This window comes from Mesoplodon mirus (genome assembly GCF_964341445.2).
Source record: "Mesoplodon mirus genome assembly, chromosome: 15".
In the NCBI taxonomy this organism is placed as follows: Eukaryota; Metazoa; Chordata; class Mammalia; order Artiodactyla; family Ziphiidae; genus Mesoplodon; species Mesoplodon mirus.
In genome coordinates, this window is record NC_138991.1 from 71,455,077 (window position 1) to 71,475,254 (window position 20,178).

At 40.3% G+C, this 20,178-nt stretch overlaps 1 protein-coding gene across 2 annotated transcripts in view; it reads right to left on the reverse strand.

Annotated features, from left to right (window-relative positions):
* FERMT1 (FERM domain containing kindlin 1) overlaps positions 1-20,178 on the reverse strand; it is a 54,448-nt gene that overhangs the window by 22,262 nt on the left and 12,008 nt on the right. For both annotated transcript variants that reach the window (XM_082645693.1, XM_082645692.1), the window contains exons 4-8: positions 14,171-14,317; positions 12,521-12,734; positions 10,399-10,501; positions 2,180-2,287; positions 1,631-1,762 (exon numbers count right to left, since the gene is read on the reverse strand). In XM_082645693.1, coding sequence (XP_082501819.1) covers positions 1,631-1,762; positions 2,180-2,287; positions 10,399-10,501; positions 12,521-12,734; positions 14,171-14,317 — 704 coding nt within the window. The remainder of the gene's footprint in view (positions 1-1,630; positions 1,763-2,179; positions 2,288-10,398; positions 10,502-12,520; positions 12,735-14,170; positions 14,318-20,178) is intronic.

The following is a 20,178-nucleotide window of genomic DNA, read 5'->3' on the forward strand; positions in this document are numbered from 1 at the left end:
TTCTTGATTTGGGTGGGGACTCGGGTGATAAATTAATACTAATTTGTTAAGCTGTATGTTTTTGTATTTTTTACTTTTCTGTGTCATATATTACACAAATGAAAAAAGATTTAAAAAACTACCACACACTATCATTCAAGTTAAAAATTTGAGTTAGAAACTACTAATTTGGGCCTTCCCTGGTGGTGCAGTCGTTAAGAATCCGCCTGCCAATGCAGGGGACACGGGTTTGAGCTCTGGCTCGGGAAGATCCCACATGCCGCAGAGCAACTAAGCCCATGCACCACAACTACTGAGCCCACGTGCCATAACTACTGAAGCCCGTGTGCCTAGAGCCCGTGCTACTCAGCAAGAGAAGCCACCACAATGAGAAGCCTGCATACCGCAATGAAGAGTAGCCCCTGCTAGCTGCAGCTAGAGAAAGCCCGTGTGCAGCAACGAAGACCCAACACAGCCAAAAATAAATAAATAAAATAAATAAATTTATTAAAAAAATGACTACTTTTATGTATAAACAAAATATTTTACAATGTTTACATCAGAGTGGATAAGTCTTGCTATATCTAGTTCACTGATTAAACTCTCAGAAGGAATCTCATTCAAAGTTCATTCTGCAGTGTAGGTTGGTGCCTTTTTTCAAACTGAAAAGACTATTGTTTGGCATCAAATAAAAATACTGAGAGAGGTGAGAAGGAAATTTTTTATTTATTCTAAGAAGGATGACTTTTCCATTGTAAGTATTTAGTGGAGGATGTAGACAAAAGAGAAGTCCAATTTCATGGGGCCCATGTCTCTAATAAATGTGATTCAGGGCCTGAATCTCTACAGAATCTGGGAATTCAGTTTGTATGAAGTATTTGCTTTGGCATGATACCAATTTCCTATTTTAAGGAATTTAACCATAATAGAACACACATTAAATAGAAAACTATATAATGGCTCATTTTTATCTATTACTATTTATAGCCTATTACAATGACTCTACCTCTCTGATTCGATGTGATTAAACTAATGACTGAAGAAGTTAAACAAAAGAGTGGTTCCCAACGAATGAATCAAACAAGGAAGGGCATTGCAATTATAAAGGTGACATTCAGCCACATTTCTTGGATAAGGAGCAATAAAGACGATAAAACAGTGTTATTTCTTTATGTTTTACTGGAGAGTTTTTCTTTATTTACTAAAGTCAAAAGGTTCAGGAATTTTTACAATGTCCAACCTTGCCCAGTTGAAATGTACGACTAAGTCAACAGATCATATGGTTTCTCTACTTTCACAGCTACTTCATTCTTCTAGACTTAAGTTAAAGGGCCAATTCATGTCCCACACTAGTGAAATGGAGCCCTCAGCAGTCTTTCCCTCATACAAGCTAGCTTATCTTTAAGAAGAAATACAATACGAAAGAATTGTCATTGAGAGTGATGAAAATACCTTACTGTCTCTTACAGAGCGACCTGAGAAAAGCTAGTCAGTTCTTGCTAGGTTTAAGTTTGTCAGATGAAGAGAGTATTTTCTTTTTTTCAAAATCAGACAAAATATTCCCTTATTTATAATAATAAAAAAAACTCATCTATGTTTGTCAATCAGTCAGAGCAAAGCCGCAATTCTGAGTTATCAGAAAAATTCATACCAAAGTGTTGTCTGCTTTTCCACCTTCCAGGGTCACTTCCAAATTAGAAAGTGCTGCTTCTACTTCGTCAACCTCAGACTCATTTGTAAAATCCTGTATTTCAGTAGACAACGACAGTTTGCTAATGTGATACTACAACAAAAACAGAGGTTTTAGGAATGTTATAAACACAAGGGAATCCATCGGCCATTTCTTCCTTGAAGACAATTCCCCTGTAATATTGAACATCTCCTGGAAGGAGATCTCCCAGCTATGTAGGGAAAATGAAATATAATTTAAATTATTTTGAGATTTATAGTTAGTCATGTTCCAACTCAATTATTTTCCATCACTGGTTGACCTTGTAGTGCAGAAGAGATAAGGATCGTAAGACTGATGCCTTATAAGATGTGCGTGTGGACGGGTTATGAGGAATATTTTAAATTTAAATTTACTACCCTCATTTTCAGCTCTTTTTCAAAGAAAAAAATCCGTATGAAGAAAATGAAACTTTAAGGAGAAAAAATTTGCTTTGTCTCCTTTCAGAGAAAGGTACCGAGGTTCCCATACCTGTAGTGCTGCAAAGATCAACATTTCTTCCTCTGTGCAGTCAATTTCTTCTAAGAGAATGGCCCACCTGGCTTGTTCATAGAGTTGGTTTATTCGGACAGCATCATACTAGAGAAAGAAATAGATATATGCGTGTGTATGTATGAGGGGGCATATTTACATTCCACAATACAAAAGATCTCAAATAACTGAGGCCAATCCTTGTTAATCAGATGCAATCAACTTTAGTTCAGGTAACTGAAAGAAACCCCTCTATCTTTCCACTGCCCCAGCTCATTTTACTTCTGAATTAAGAACTTTCTTTCTCAAAATATTTTCCAGAGCTTCTTCATGGGGCCAAACTGACCCATCTTAGATTCCAGTATTTTCCCTTTCTTATCACACTTTTATTGTTCGGAAACACAGGTAATGAAATGGTTTATGTGATAAGTAGTATAAGGAGAAGGGGTCTGCAGGCTGATCTGTAGACTCTGTAAATCTAATCAGAATCAGACAGGGGTTTTTAGTGGAACTTCATGCAAGCTGATCAAGTTGAGCTGGAAGACACAACGTTCAAATATCTCCAAGAACATTTTGAAAAAGAACAATGCTGGGGAGACACTTGTCCTCCCAGATATTAAAATATATAATAAAGTGGCAGCAACTAAAATAGTGTGGTATTGGTATAACAATGCACAAAATGTCAATAAAGCAATATCTAGCAACAGACCTATGTATGTATATAATTTAATATAAAATAAAATGGCATTTTATCAGCAGGGGAAGAAAGAATTCAGCACTATAACAGTGTTAAAAATGCCAAGCATTTGGAGAACAAAAATCGAAAACCTCAATACAATCTTACACATCCAAAATACATAAATTACAGATAGATTAAAGATTCTAAACATGCAAAACCACAATGAGATACCACTTCACATCCACTAGGATGAATCTAATCTAAAGGACAGATAATAACAAATATTGGTGAGAATGTGGACAAATTGGAACCCCTGTGCATTGCTGGTGGGAATGTAAAATGGTGTAGCCTCCATGGGAAACAGTTTGGCGGTTCCTGAAAAAGCTGAACATAGAATATGACCCAGCAATTCCACTCATAAGTATATACTGAAAAAAATTGAAAACCGGGACTCAAACAAATACTATTACACCAGTGTTCATAGTAGCACTATTCACAATTGCTAAAAGCTAGAAACAACCAAAATATCTATCAATAGATGATTGAATAAACAAAATGTAATATATATCCAATACATACAATGGAATACAATGGAGTATTATTCAGCCTTGAAAAGGAAAGGAATTCTGATACATGCTACAACATAAATGAACCTTGAAGACATTACTCTCAGTGAAATCAGACAGACACAAAAGGACAATTATTGTATGATTCCACTTACATGAAGTACCTAGACTAGGCAAATTCATACAGATGGGAGGTTACTAGGGGCTGGAGAGAGGGGAGAATGGGGAGATTTGTTTAATGGGTACAGCGTTTCTGTACAGGATGATGAAATAGTTCTGAAAATAGTGGTGATAGTTGCCCAACACTGTGAATGTACTTAATGCCACTGAATTGTAGACCTAAAAATGGTTAAAATGGCAAATGTTATGTTTTGTATATTTTACCATAATTTTAAAAAGTCAAAAAAAAAAAACAACAAACGAACAACAACTCAGACTTGTACATGAATGTTCACAGCAGTATTTTTCATAATAGCCAAAAAGTAGAAACAATCCAGATGTCCATCAGCTGACAAATGCATAAATACATACATATATATATATATATATATATATATATATATATATATATATATATATATAATGGAATATTATTTGGCAATGAAAAGAAATGAAATACTGATACATGCTACAATATGAATAGACCTTGAAAATACTATGCTAAGTGAAAGAAACTGTTACAAAGTACCACATAGTTTGTATATTGTATAACTCCATTTACATGAAATGTCCAGAATAAGCAAATCCATAGAGACAGAAAGTAGACTGATGGTTGCTTAGGATTAGGAGGGTTGGAAGGAAATGGGAAGAGACTCCTAACGGGTGATGGACTTCTTGGTGGGATGATGAAAATGCTCTGAAATTAGATAGTGGTGTTGGTTGCACAACTCTGTGAATATACCAAAAACCACTGATTTGTACATATTAAATGGGTGAAATGTTGGTATGTGAAATGCATGGTATTATGTGAATTATATATCTAAAAGCAGTTATAAAAAAATCTAAAGATAACAATCAAAACTATTAGAAGGAAACATGAGAGAAAACTTTTTGTAATTTTTCAGCAAGGAAGCCCTTTCTAAGCAAGACAGGAAAACTTCAGGTTATGCTGCATAAGGCTGACTTGACAATCAATAACTGAACATTTGTAAGTGAAAAATACCCTGAAGAAGATGATATGTTTATAAGGTATAGATTGAAAGAAAATATCTGCAATAAAAAAGGTAATATCCATTACACACAAAGTGCTCCTATAAATAAATATGAAAAATATAAAGAGTTCAATAGAAGATGGGGCAAATATGTATATCAACAGGCAATTCACAGAAGAAACCAAAATGGCCACATAAACATTAGAAAAGATTCTCAACCTCACTAGTAGTCAGAGAATTCAAATTAAAACAAGAAGACATAGGGCTTCCCTGGTGGTGCAGTGGTTAAGGATCCACCTGCCAATGCAAGGGACACAGGTTTGAGCCCTGGCCCGGGAAGATCCCACACGCTGTGGAGCAACTAAGCCTGTGCGCCACAACTACTGAGCCTACATGCTGCAGTTACTGAAGCCCGTGCGCCTAGAGCCTGTGCTCCACAACAAGAGAAGCCACTGCAATGGGAGTCCTGCACACCACAACGAAGAGTAGCCCCCGCTCACCACAACTAGAGAAAGCCTGTGCACAGCAACGAAGACCCAACACAACCAAAAAAATAAAATAAAATAAATTTATTAGAAAAAACTCCAAAAACCAAGATGACATAACTTCTATTTTCTATTTTCAGATTTACCCAGGCTGTAAGTATTGATAATGACTGGTATTGCTGAGGATGTGGTGCAAACGGGCACTTACACATATGAGATCAGTAGGAAGAACTTTGGTGGGATATTTAAATGTTTTTTTTTTTGTCCTTTCATGAGCATGTCCACAGTTATTATTCTAAAGAAATGCAAAGCACTCATCAAAGACACTTGTACAAGAATGTTCACAGTTTTTGAAAGAGGAAAAATTTCAAGCTGGTCCTGATAAACTATAGCCTTTCCCCTGATGATTTTGTACTGGTTAAAAAAAGTGAGCCAGACACATATGCTGACATGAAAAGGTGGCCGTGATATATTATGAAGTAAAAAGAAGCGAGCTACACAGCAAATACATGATCCTATTTATGTAGGAAGAAAAGATCCTGCAAATCTGTTCAAAAATACGTTTATAAATGTATGTGAAAAAATCTGCATGCATGATTAATCATTAAGCTCTTAACTGTGGCTAGTTCTCAGGAGAAAGGTCATGGTAAAGGACTATTTTCCATTTTTACTCTAAATTATTCCTTTTTAGTTTTAGCCATTTTTTTTTTTCGGTACGCGGGCCTCTCACTGTTGTGGCCTCTCCCGTTGTGGAGCACAGGCTCCGGAGGTGCAGGCTCAGCAGCCATAGCTCACGGGCCCAGCCGCTCCACGGCATGCGGGATCCTCGCGGACCAGGGCACGAACCCGTGTCCCCTGCATCGGCAGGTGGACTCTCAACCACTGCGCCACCAGGGAGGCCCTAGTTTTAGCCATTTTTAAGTGTATGGTTCAGTGGCATTAAGTACACTCACATTGCTGTGCAACCATTACCACCATCTGTCTCCAGAACTCATTTCCTCTTGCAAAACTGGAATTCTGTACCGATTAAACAATAACTCCTATGTTTGATTTTCTTTCTTTTTTTTTTCATATTGAGGCCATACTTTAATGTATCCTTTAAAAAAGATAAAATGTTGAAGATAACATGGGAGAGAAATAGAGAGTCAGGGTAGTTAAACAGGTTTATCACGGGTTGGTTGGCATGAGTTTGTTTTTCGTTTTGCATTAACTTTGTGCGCACTAGGGAAAAAGGTGACAGGGAAGGTCAAAATCTGCAGTGAGCCGAGCCTGGCAAGTGGTGCTGCTCTTGGGCCAGTGGGACCGTGACCTGTCCACAGGCTCCCTCCTTCTCAGCATTTCTAAAGCTGCTTGGAAATGAGGGCAAATGCAGATCCAGGGGTGTGGTTTTCAGGAGGCTGGAATAATAAGAATCTTAAGGAACTGTGTCCTTGTTTTGTGAACTTTGACAGGTGTCATGGAGACCCTCAGGAGTTTGCCTCAGAATCCTCCAAAAACAAACCAAAACATGACACATAAAGACATTCATGGGGCTTCCCTGGTGGCGCAGTGGTTGAGAGTCCGCCTGCCGAGGCAGGGGACACGGGTTCGTGCCCCGGTCCGGGAAGATCCCACATGCCACAGAGTGGCTGGGCCCGTGAGCCATGGCCATTAAGCCTGTGTGTCCGGAGCTTGTGCTCCGCAACGGGAGAGGCCACAACAGTGAGAGGCCCACATACCGAAAAAAAAAAAAAAAAAAAAAGACATTCATGGTAGCATCATTCATAACAGCTCCAAACTAGAAACAACCCAATGTCCCTCAACTGGAAAATGGATAAACAAGTGTATCCAAATGTGTCCATCCACACCATAGGACACCACTCCGGCAAAAACACAGATAACCTTTGAAGTCATCATGCGGAGAGTCCAGAGACAAGACTACACACTCTATGATTCCATATGTGAAATTTCTAGAAAAGGCAAAACTCAAGACAGAAAGCAGACCAGGTGCGGGCTGGGGCTGGGCGCAGGGACTGACCACAAATGGGTATGAGGAAACATTTTTGGGTGACACAAGTGTTTTAAAACTAGATTGTGGTGATGGTTGCACAACTATATAAATTCACTAAAATTCACATTGTACACTTACAATGGGTAAATTGTATGACATATCAATTATACTGTAATCCAAAGACATGACAACTAAACAAACCACACACACAGCACACACCAAAACCAGGCAAGCAACCCCCAACACACTCCCCCAAAGGCCCCTGCCTGGTGTTTTCACAGCTGAAACACGAAATCTAAATAGTATGTGCGGTTGCCGAGATCTGAATTGGACTAACAAACTGTCATATTTGTCTATTATCTATCTATCTATCTATCTATCTATCTATCTATGTATCTATCTATCATCTATCTATCATCTATCTATCATCTATCTATCTATCTATCTATCTATCTATCTATCTATCTATCTATCTATATCATCTATCTATCCCTCTCTGTCTGCTGTAGGGGTTTTAGTGAGAGTAAGTTAAATCACCCTGTAAGGCTTCTCTCTCAAATGCAGTCAGTAAAGATTTAAAAAAATTTAATAAGAGCTTCCTCACCTAAAAATACTTAACTCCCCTCCACCCCAAGCCAGATTAAAAAAAAACCTCTTTGACAGAATATTGGTTAAACAAGAGTTGCCTGCATTTACAGACTAACATCAAGAGAAGAGGCCGGGCCAGCCTGGCTCCTGCTGAGGAACCTGGATTCCTCTGCAGCATCCACAGAGCTCTGGATTTTCCTCTTTGGAGGCTTGTTCACATTCCCACTGAGGCTCTGGGACAGCACAAGGTCCTGGGTCTTTACAGGTTCATTCAGTAACAGGTGTCCCAAAAGCTTTTTTCCTGAGAACTCTTTCAGTGGTTTCAGCTACTCAGAAACAAATTTTTCCCTGGTGGGAACTGGCTACTGCTGCTCTCTCCTTGACCCTCAATTTCCTTTGTCTCCTGGTTAATTGAAAATAGAAACCACCAAAGCATGTGGTTTCTGCCAACTCCACTGCTTGAATCCCTGTTTCTCCCTATCTAGTCAATTCAGTAAACCCTTCCCTCCTTCCCCCAACCAACAATATAAAAAATAACAAAACCTACCTCCCATAGTTTTCATGCTCTCAGGAAAGGATTACTATTTGGATCTAATCACTCTTAAGTGATTCCCTAAAAACTTGGGTAGCAAGTTTTTTAAATTAATTAATGCTGACTCTCCCAGCATCCTTGCAGCACATAGGGGTTGAGGGTAAAGGAAGTATCAGAAGTGCTCCCTAACTCCAAGGAGTCTGCAGTTTATTTGTAGAGAAACTCCATGAATGTGGTACAATTAGAGGTGTGAGTCCTGAAATTACACTCAGTTGTGGCTCAGAGAAGAGATGGGTCACTGTGACCAAGAGTAGAGAAAACTCCTTTCTGGAAGGAATAAGACCTGAATGTGACCTTAGGGCAGGGTTTCTGAATCTGCAATTCTTGGATTTGGGAGTCTAAATCAGGTGGTCCATAAGGCTGGATTAGGAAAAACTACACCTCCATTTGCACTGGATTTTAATGGAAGTTTAGCATTTCCTTCCATGGTGAATGTAGGCCACAAACCACAGTACTACAGAGCACTTGTGACTTCATGACGAGCAGAATCACAGATTTTTCATATTGCATCACAGTTACTATTTTCAAATAATGCTCACATTCATCATCACTTTGATATCAATAAATTAAACAGATATGTTACTTATATCCATTTTGAAAAAGATTTTGGTTACTATAGTTCAATATAGTTCCATTTTGTAATCCTGTGTATTTTATTTTATAAATTTGAAAACGTTATTCTAACGTCCAGCAGTCTTGGGTCCTCAACTTCTATCTTAGTTCTCGGCACACGGTAGTTGTTCGATAAATAAATGAATAAATAAAACAACAGGGGCACAAGTCTGAAGAGATAAGTTGGGGCCACATTCCTGACTTAGCAATTAGAAAATGCATAAGTATGTTTTATTTATGTGTTATCTAGTTTCAGAAAAAAATTTAAGGCAGTTTATTAGAATAGATAGCATATAACAAGGTAGATTAAGTTACCTAGGAACTAGGCAAGGAAAGAGTAAAGCTGAGTCAGGAATGAGGCTAAAAAATTAGGTTACAGAAAGTGTAAAGATTTGGTTCTAGCAGGCAATGCAAAAAGGAAAACCTGAATAATTTTATAATTCACATTGCCCTTAAGAAAATCAAAACAATTGGTTAAGAGAAGCCGTAACAGTAATTTCTCCTGAAGATTTTATCAAAGAAGAGCCAAAGTTTGCTTTCTTACCATGATTCATTGAAAGTGATGTACTCCAGATGCAAGCTAGGCCCATGGGCAGTAAGTTGGATCTCAATCAAAGAATAAGCAAGAGCTCCACAGAAACAAGGAAGAGGGTTTATTTTGAAGCAGATGACAGTTAGGTAAGCAGTGGGAGTCCAGATAGGCCTCTGGAGACCAGACAAAATGAGGACCAAGGAGAAGACTGTGACACAAGAGGCGGAAACACTGCCGTGGATGAGGAAGGGACAGGTGCAGAAAAGGCGACCTGAGGCAGGCCCCTTGAACAAGTGCCCGGTGGTAATCGAAGAAGAGCAGTCAGCTCGGAACTGGGATGGGAAGGATACAATCATGCTGTGCACTCAGAGGACTGGTGACCCAGTGTGTGTTTTCTACTTTGGGTCATTTTAAGTGCCGATTCACAATTCTACAAAAGGGAGAATTGGGACAAGGTAGGGGCAGATGTTCAGAGGAGTTATTTCACCATTCATTGGTCCTAGGAAACTTCAGGTGGGAGATGTGCACTTAAAATGAGAGTTGGCAACCAGCTGGGGTCTTTATTTATCCAGATAATCCCTCTGTCTTATCACTCAAGACTCATTCAGCACTACAGTGGGGAGCCAAGTGTGTGCTATCATGAGGTCCTGGCTTCTTCGCCAAAACCCCTTCCCTTTTAACCTGGGCCTTGACAACTCCCTCCTTCCTAAGCATGAAGGGCTCCAACTATGTGAGCCACTCTCTTTTTGTTCCTGCTTCACCGTGAATGGAGCGGGACAGCACATGTCACGAGTGAAGACCCTTAGAGACTCCCCTAATTCAGGGGTAGCCTACCATGCTCATTAGAGACAAACAGATGAAAATCCAGAGACCAGTATACATTTATTGGTCTAACCCTATGGAGCTAAACAGAAGGTTACATAAATTAATCCTAATTTTGAAAACTAAATAACTCAATTTTACACTTTCATGCATTCACATTAAAAAAAAAAAGGAGAGACAGAATAGAGAAAATGTATCTTACTTTGGGATTCAAGTCAAAGAAAGTGTAGTATTTAAATCGTAACAGCAGCTGCTCATCCTCCTGGATGCCTTGTTCCATAAGGGAACGTGAGGAGTCTAGCCAACTAGAAAACAACAGGATGAGTTTTAAAAGTCAATCAATTTTACACACATAATTATAGTATTATATAATGTGTTTATATATACATATATATGTATATCTAAATGTATACGTGTGTATATATACACCCTTGAACAAAGTCTGGGTAAGTAATATAACCAAAACTCAGTAAGGGAGATGACTTGATAATAGCTTATATCTCCATTTTATCATACAGTTTTCCAAGTGCTTTTCTGTATGTATATATTTTCTCACTGACACTTTAAAGTAACCAACTGAAGGAGCCAGCGCAGTTCTTCTTCTTATTTTTTTTTGAGTTAATTTTTTTACAATTTAATTTTATTTATTTTGGCTGTGCCAGATCTTAGTTGCGGCACGTGGGATCTTTAGTGGTGGCATGTGGACTCAGTTGCGGCTCCCTGGATCTTTAGTTGTGGCATGCGGACTCTTAGTTGCAGCATGCGGGATCTAGTTCCCTGACCAGGGATTGAACCCGGGCCCCCTGCTTTTGGAGCACAGAGTCTCACCCACTGGACCACCAGGGAAGTCCCCCAGTGCAGTTCTTATTATCTCAGTTTTACAGATGAGGAAAATGAGCCTCAGCAACATTAAGTGATATGTTCAAGGTCACATGCCTCGTGGTGGAGCCAGAATGAGAATCTGCGCCTGCTGACTGTTGCATGTACTTGTGCTGCATGTATTTGCTGACTGCTGACCACTTCTACCCCAGGTGGTCCAACCCAGAACTGGCTATATCTTACAGAAAGTTCTATGTAGAACTTTCTGTAACGATGGAAATATTCTATATTGCCCTGCCCAATTGAGTAGCCACTAGCCACATGTGGTTACTGAAGGTTTAAGTGTGGCTAGTGCCACATTTTAATTTTAATTATATTCAAACATAAATGTAAATGTCCATATGCGGCTAGTGCCTCCTGTACTGGGTAGCACAATTCTAGAGTTTGAAAGATAAGTACTGGCAATGGTGAGGGGTGATGAAAAGTTAAAACAAAACAAGGTGGAAATGAGGGGCATCCAATACCACTGAAGGAAAATGGCTTGAACTTCTATCAAGTATTTTATATATGTTTATATATATTGATTATATATACTCATATATGTAATATTCTATTACATATTATATATTCCCTTTTGGGAGAATAAGAATAACCAAGATGCAGTCTCCAACCTAAAGGAATTGACAGCCCTGTTGGGTAACCAAGCCTCATACTAAAGGAACAAGGTAACACTGGAGCCAAAGAACAGGACTCAAGGGAAGTGACTGATCTTGAATGGTGACATCTGAGAAGGAGACTGTATGTGGCTGGGCTTTAAAGGACAAACAGGGACGGGCTGGTAGAGGAGGAGGGAAGGAGAAGGTTCTGGAGCAGTGAAAAGCTGGAGGTGAGGCAGTGATAGAAGAGTGAGCATGCACGTGGGGGGATGGGGTGCACGACAGCACAGCAGGATGGACCGATGGACATCTTCAGGGCCAGATCTCACAGGGAGTGGAACGCTGTTAACAAACTTGACTTGACTTGGTGGACAACAGGGAGTGAAATAGATGGTGGTTTGAGAAATAAATTGTGTTTTCTGAGACCACTTCAAACAAAAGCTGAAGGACTCACTTGTTGGATCGCAGAATGGAGGAGTGTTCTACAAAAGACAGTGTGGCCACCTTGGGTCTCCCCTGCTGCTCCATGGGGACCAACCCATTTATAAGCTGTTTTACATTCCATAAAATACACTTTTCACACGTGTACGGGCAAAGAATTAGTATTCACATATGGTAAACCATTGAATTAACCCAGTGCGTAAATGTTGTCACACTTTAAATGTATTGAAATGATGAGAGGCTGCATTTTCCCCTTTTGTTGCTAAAATCAGCACTTTTTGTGAATAGTATACAATCCCTAGGCATGCTAACTTAAAAATGAAACACCCCCCTCCCCCATCCCTGCAGCATCTCTCTTACTATATCAACATCAGTTCACAGAGAAGCAAAACGAAGTCATGTCCTTACCCTGCGTTAAGCTTGGCTTTGTCAACCAGAGACCGAGGCTGGTACATGTCAGCAAGAGCTTCTGGTGACGGAGGGGGCTGGCTGAATGCGAGGATACTGCAGTTTTGTTCAGTCAAAGGGCTGTCACTGAACCAAGTCATTGTGGATGACACTGGCGTTCCGTTGATGGGGTCATATGTGGGGGTCATGGTTCTACTGTATAAGCCAGGACTTACTGCAAGGCAAAGGAGAGTATGAACTAGGATATGAGATTAGGGGTAGGAATCTTTAGAAAAATAATTACCAATAGTGCTTGTACGAAAATGGAATTTGAACTTAAATGTTTGTTATCATTTAAAATAATCAGATAAGTCATGAGTGATGGGGAGAGAAGTTAAACACAGGTAAAACTCCTGTCTGAATATTTAGCTCCTGGGAAGCTTGGGAACTCATAGGCTGTAAAAACTTCCAAAATCAACCCAGACAGATGTGGGACTATCTCCTTCTCAATAATTCAAAATTCTCCTATTTCAGTAGTGAGTTCTGGCACTGTTAGAAAACTGGAGCTCTCGCAGAATGCATGCATACACTATATTTTTTGGCAAATCCCCTAAACAATTCACAGTATTTACAATTTTAAGAACCCAGCTAATTGATGGTTTATAAATCATCTGACTCTAATTTGCATAAGGAAAACATAAATAATCCTTTTCATTCTTTTCATTGGAATATACTATGTAAGAAACCCTCAGAGTTGCAAGCAAGCTAGAGATTAATTCTTATATATAGGCATATCTTATTTTATTGTGCTTCGCAGATACTGTTTTTTTGCTTTTTTAGAAACTGAAGGTTTGTGGCAACTGTGTGTTGAGCAAGTCTATTGGCGCCATTTTTCCAATGGCATTTGCTCACTTCGTGTCTCTGTGTCACATTTTGGTAATTCTCCTAATATTTAAAACTTTTCCATTATTATTATATTTGTCATGGGGGTCAGTGATCAGTGATCTTTGATGTTACTGCTATGACTTGCTGAAGGCTCAGATGATGTTAGCATTTTTAGAAATAAAGTATTTTTTAATTAAAGTATGTACATTTTTTAAAGACATAATGCTATTGCACACTTAATAATAGTAACAGCAGAGTGTAAACTTTTATATGAGCTGGGAAACAAAAAAAATTCGTGTGACTTGCTTTATTGCTGTGGTCTGCAATATCTCTGATGTACGACTGTAAAAATAAAAGGATGATGCCTTTACAGAATTTTTACTGCCCCTCCTGTTATACGCCCAACGCAAAATTTAAATTGAGTTCAGGAAAGCGTCATATGAAGGTCGGATCAGGAAGAGAAGTATATCTGAGTGATCTAACACATTTCCTTTATCCCACAAATTCATGGCCAATTCTACTAAAGTTTTACATTCATCAGCAACCTAATACATACAATTAAAATAATGAGCCATACAACATACATTGTCAAAAATTTTCTGTTAGTTCTAAAATTAATTGGATATTCTATCCTCATCACTGGAATCCTCAATTTTAGTCCTTCTTTGTTTGGGGGAGAGAAGAAAGGTGAGCAGAGGGGAGGAGAGTTCTTGGGGCTTAAAAATTTAAGAAATGCTTGGATTTAATAATGAATTATAACAACAAAACACCTATCATAAATCTTACCTGGTGGACCTGAATTTGTTGGAGAACACTCCAGGCTTAAAATATCTTCAATTATGGGCTCCTTATTATGTTTTTCTTTTCTTTTCTTCTTTTTAAAATATTCACCAGGAGGCTTTAACAAGGAAACTTCTTCTGCTCTTCTAATATCTAAAAAATAAAAAAATATAAAAAAGAAAGAAGACATGCAAAAAGTAAAAGGAAAATTCCTTCTAAGACTCAGAGTCATATTGGGCATCTGAAACCATTTCTCAGGAAATTCCTGAGAAATAAATGGAACTAAATCGCATTCCTTTTGAAGAAATTGAAGGGGATAAGTGACTCCCAAAATGGGTGTGTGCGGTGGTCAGATAGTGGAGGGATATTCAGTCTAGGAAAATTTCTAGTTTGTTTTTTAAACTACTGTGAAGATATTTCAAACATATCCAATGTGAAGGGAATAGTATAGTGTCTCCTTCCTGTGCTCATCACTCTGCTTAAACTGATCTCAGCATTTTGCTTTGCTTGTGTCATCTATTTACTACGTTTTCCCCTCCCTCCTTGCTTCTTTCCTTCCTCCCTCCCTCCTTCCTTTTCTGTTTTTAGGTTTTGAAGCAACAACCAAAGACCCCACCTTTTTTCTTTATGGACCAGCAGTCTTCAGAGCCTTTCTCTGCCCAACAGCTACTTTCATCCCCGAGGCAGACATGGTAGGTGCCCTGCCCACCCCTTGGCCATCACCATTTCAGTGCACTCTGACCCCCTTCCAATGGCAGCTAGAGTGTGTCTCTCTACCCAAGGGCTTGCTCTGGATGCCAAGAGTCCACACTGCTCAGATACAGATGCAACAGGCCACATGAGTTCAGAGAATTAATGCTCCCCAAGAACAGCCCTCAATGACTCAGTGAGTGATGAGAATGGTGTAGTAACACCCCAGCTCCCTTGCCCCTTGGGTGGCACAGCTCCAAGACATGTCCACACTGCCTCCCAGAGGTCCCCAGTTGCCCACAGTGTGACTTGATCAGTGATACTTGCTCATTAGTGGTCTTCTCTTCCCAGTCTCAGTTTCCCACTCCCAGACAGTGTTTCCTGGTATCACTTTCCAAATAAATAATATTTGTACTTGAATTCTTATCTCAGGTCTGCTTCTGGAGTACTCAAACTAAGAGGATAGTTCCCATTTTCCTCCATTAATCAAATATATTTATAACTGCCATTTCCAATCAGAACTGATAACTTTATAAACACACTGGGCTGCTATGATCTTAGGTAAAAGCCAAGGAATGTGGATGTTAGAGTTTCTGGGCAGCTTTCTTGGAGGTAAATGCCCTGATTCCATAGGTCCTCCTACCTCTTAGTTCAAACACTGCTTGGTGCTGAGGCTGAGGCTGGCAATTGAGCTCGATTCCCTCCCAGTAACCAAGCCTGACTGTCAGGTTGCAACACACACCTGTGACCATTCCAAATGCATAATTTATACACAAAACCTGGAAATGAATCAAAATTTCCAGTGGAAGCTGTACAAACAAAACAAAACAAAACAAAACATCGATATCTCCAAGCCCAAGATTTGTGCCTTGTCTTTTCTTCGAGGGGAAAAATCATCCTATTGCTAAATTTGATTTAGTTTCAATTGGTCACATATAAAAAGTGACTATGACTATTAGGGAATTCCTTGGTGGTCCAGTGGTTAGGACTCGGCCCTTTCACTGCTGTGGCCTGCGTTCAATCTCTGGTAGGGGAACTGAGATCCAATAAGCCATGTGGCATAGGTCAAAAAGAAAAAAAAAAAAGGGGGTTATTAGAAATGCCAAGTTGAGCCCTTTAGAACTACCATGAAGGTGTAATCTGGAAAGGAAAAGAATGTATGAATGTTTCTGTTTATTTCAAAACTTCAAGTTTTCGGACCCAGCTAGAATGTGTGCTTCCAGTCCACTGTGGTGTGTGAAATGTAGAATTTTATCTACTCATTTACTCTGTTTTCAAATTTTCATTAGAATATTACTGAAAGCAAGGTGCCCTGTGCTTGTCATTTGCTCACCATGCATCAGGGACAATTCTGGAACTTATGTTTTGTAATGGAAGTTTCCATTCATTTGCTCAGTCAACAACCAGTTACTAGAGTTGAGGAAGGTGGTGGAAGAGTAAGACGCAGAGATCACCTTCCTCCCCACAGATACATCAGAAATACATCTACACGTGGAACTGCTCCTATAGAACACCCACTGAACACTGGCAGAGGACTGCAGACCTCCCAAAAGGAAAGAAACTCCCCACGTACCTGCGTAGGGCAAAAGAAGAAAGAAAAAACAGAGACAAAAGAATAGGGCGGGATCTGCACCAGTGGGAGGGAGCTGTGAAGGAGGAAAGGTTTCCATAAACTAGAAGCCCCTTTGTGGGTGGAGACTGTGGGAGGTGGAGGGGGGAAGCTTCGGAGCCATGGAGGAGAGCGCAGCCACAGGGGTGCGGAGGGCAAAGCAGAGAGATTCCTGCACAGAGGATCGGTGCCGACCGGCACTCACCAGCCCGAGAGGCTTGTCTCCTCACCCGCCGGGGCAGGCGGGGCTGGGAGCTGAGGCTCGGGCTTCGGTTGGATCGCAGGGAGAGGACTGGTGGGGTGAACACAGCCTGAAGGCGTTAGTGCACCACGGCTAGCCGGGAGGGAGTCTGGGGAAAAGTCTGGACCTGCCGAAGAGGCAAGAGACTTTTTCTTCCCTCTTTGTTTCCTGGTGCGCGAGGAGAAGGGATTAAGAGAGCTGCTTAAAGGAGCTCCAAAGATGGGCGCGAGCCGCGGCTGAAAGCATGGACCACAGAGACGGGCGTGGGACACTGGGGCTGCTGCTGCCACCGCCAAGAGGCCTGTGAGCAAGCACAGGTCACTATCTACACCTCCCCTCCCGGGAGCCTGTGCAGCCCACCACTGCCAGGGCCCCATGATCCAGGGACAACTTCCCTGGGAGAACGTACGGCGCACCTCAGGCTGGTGTAACGTCACACTGGCCTTTGCCACCACAAGCTCGCCCCGCACTCCGTGCCCCTCCCTCTCCCTGGCCTGCGTGAGCCAGAGCCCCCAAATCAGCTGCTCCTTTACCCCGTCCTGTCTGAGCGAAGAACAGACGCCTTCAGGCGACCTACACGCAGAGGTGAGGCCAAATCCAAAGCTGAACCCAGGTAGCTGTGCAAAGAAAGAAGAGAAAGGGAAATCTCTCCCAGCATCCTCAGGAGCAGCAGATTAAATCTCCAGAATCAACTTGATGTACCCTGCATCTGTGGAATACCTGAATAGAAAACGAGTCATCTCAAATTGAGGTGGACTTTGAGAGCAAGATATATTATTTTTTCCCCTTTTCCTCTTTTTGTGAGTGTGTATGTGGATGCTTCTGTGTGAGATTTTGTCTGTAAAGCTTTGCTTTCACCATTTGTCCTAGGATTCTGTCTGTCCAGTTTTTTTTTTAAGTAAATTTTTTTTTCTTAATAATAATAAAAAATATTATTATTATTATTTTTTTGCAGTATGCGGGCCTCTCACTATTGTGGCCTCTCCCATTGCAGAGCACAGGCTCTGGACGCTCAGGCTCAGCAGCCATGGCTCACGGGCTTACCCGCTCTGCGGCATGTGGGATTTCTCCAGACCGGGGCGCAAACCCATGTCCCCTGCATCAGCAGGCGGACTCTCAACCACTGTGCCACCAGGGAAGCCCATTAATAATTATTTTTTATTTTAATAACTTTATTTTATTTTATTTTATCCCTTTCCTTCCTTCCTTCCTCCCTCCCTCCCTTCCTCCCTCCCTCCCTTTTCTTCCTTCCGTTCTTTCTTTCTTTCTTTCTTTCTTTCTTTCTTTCTTTCTTTCTTTCTTTCTTTCTTTCTACTTTTTCTCCATTTTATTCTGAGCCGTGTGGATGAAAGGCTCTCGGTGCTCCAGCCAGGCGTCTGTGCTGTGCCTATGAGGTGGGAGAGCCAGCTTCAGGACACTGGTCCACAAGAGACCTCCCAGCTCCATGTAATATCAAATGGCGAAAATCTCCCAGAGATCTCCATCTCACCAACAAGACCCAGCTTCACTCAACGACCAGCAAGCAACAGTGTTGGACACCCTATGCCAAACAGTTAGCAAGACAGGAACACAACCCCACCCATTAGCAGAGAGGCTGCCTAAAATCATAATAAGGCCACAGACACCCCAAAACACACCACCAGACGTGGACATGCCCACGAGAAAGACAAGATACAGCCTCATCCACCAGAACACAGGCATTAGTCCCCTCCACCAGGAAGCCTACACAACCCACTGAACAACCTTAGCCACTGGGGGTAGACACCAAAAACAACAGGAACTACGAACCAGCAGCCTGCAGAAAGGAGACCACAAACACAGTAAGTTAAGCAAAGTGAGAAGACAGAAAAACACAAAGCAGATGAAGAAGCAAGGCAAAAAACCACCAGACCTAACAAATGAAGAGGAAATAGGCAATCTACCTGAAAAGGAATTCAGAGTAATGGGAGTAAAGATGATCCAAAATCTTAGAAATAGAATGGAGAAAATACAAGAAACGTTTAACAAAGACTTAGACAAACTAAAGAGGAAACAAGCAACGATGAACAACACAATAAATGAAATTAAAAATACTCTAGAAGAGATCAATAGCAGAATAACTGAGGCAGAAGAATGGATAAGTGACCTGGAAGATAAAATAGTGGAAATAACTACTACAGAGCAGAATAAAGAAAAAAGAAGGAAAAGAACTGAGTACAGTCTCAGTGACCTCTGGGACAACATTAAACACACCAACATTCGAATTATAGGTGTCCCAGAAGAAGAAGAGAAAAAGAAAGGGACTGAGAAAATATTTGAAGAGATTATAGTTGACAATTTCCCTAATATGGGAAAGGAAATAGTTAATCAAGTCCAGGAAGAACAGAGAGTCCCATACATGATAAATCCAAGGAGAAACCATGCCAAGACACATATTAATCAAACTATCAAAAATTAAATACAAAGAAAACATATTAAAAGCAGCAAGGGAAAAACAACATATAACACACAAGGGAATGCCCATAAGGTTAACAGCTGATCTTTCAGCAGAAACTCTGCAAGCCAGAAGGGAGTGGCAGGGCATATTTAAAATGATGAAGGAGAAAAACCTACAACCAAGATTACTCTACCCAGCAAGGATCTCATTCAGATTTGATGGAGAAATTAAAACCTTTACAGACAAGCAAAAGCTGAGAGAGTTCAGCACCACCAAACCAGCTTTACAACAAATGCTAAAGGAACTTCTCTAGGCAAGAAACACAAGAGAAGGAAAAGACCTACAATAACAAACCCAAAACAATTAAGAAAATGGGAACAGCAACATAAATATCGATAACTACCTTAAAAGTAAATGGATTAAATGCTCCCACCGAAAGAAACAGACTGGCTGAATGGATACAAAAACAAGACCCATATGTATGCTGTCTACAAGAGACCCACTTCAGACCTAGGGACATATACAGACTGAAAGTGAGGGGATGGAAAAAGATATTCCATGCAAATGGAAATCAAAAGAAAGCTGGAGTAGCAATTCTCATATCAGACAAAATAGACTTTAAAATAAAGACTATTACAAGAGACAAAGAAGTACACTACATAATGATCAAGGAATCGATCCAACAAGAAGATATAAAAATTGTAAATATTTATGCACCCAACATAGGAGCACCTCAATACATAAGGCAAATACTAACAGCCATAAAAGGGGAAATTGACAGTAACAAAATCATAGTAGGGGACTTTAACACCCCACTTTCACCAAAGGACACATCATCCAAAATGAAAATAAATAAGGAAACACAAGCTTTAAATGATACATTAAAAAAGATGGACTTAATTGATATTTATCGGACATTCCATCTAAAAACAACAGAATACACATTTTTCTCAAGTGCTCATGGAACATTCTCCAGGATAGATCATACCTTGGGTCACAAATCAAGCCTTGGTAAATTTAAGAAAATTGAAATCGTATCAAGTATCTTTTCTGACCAC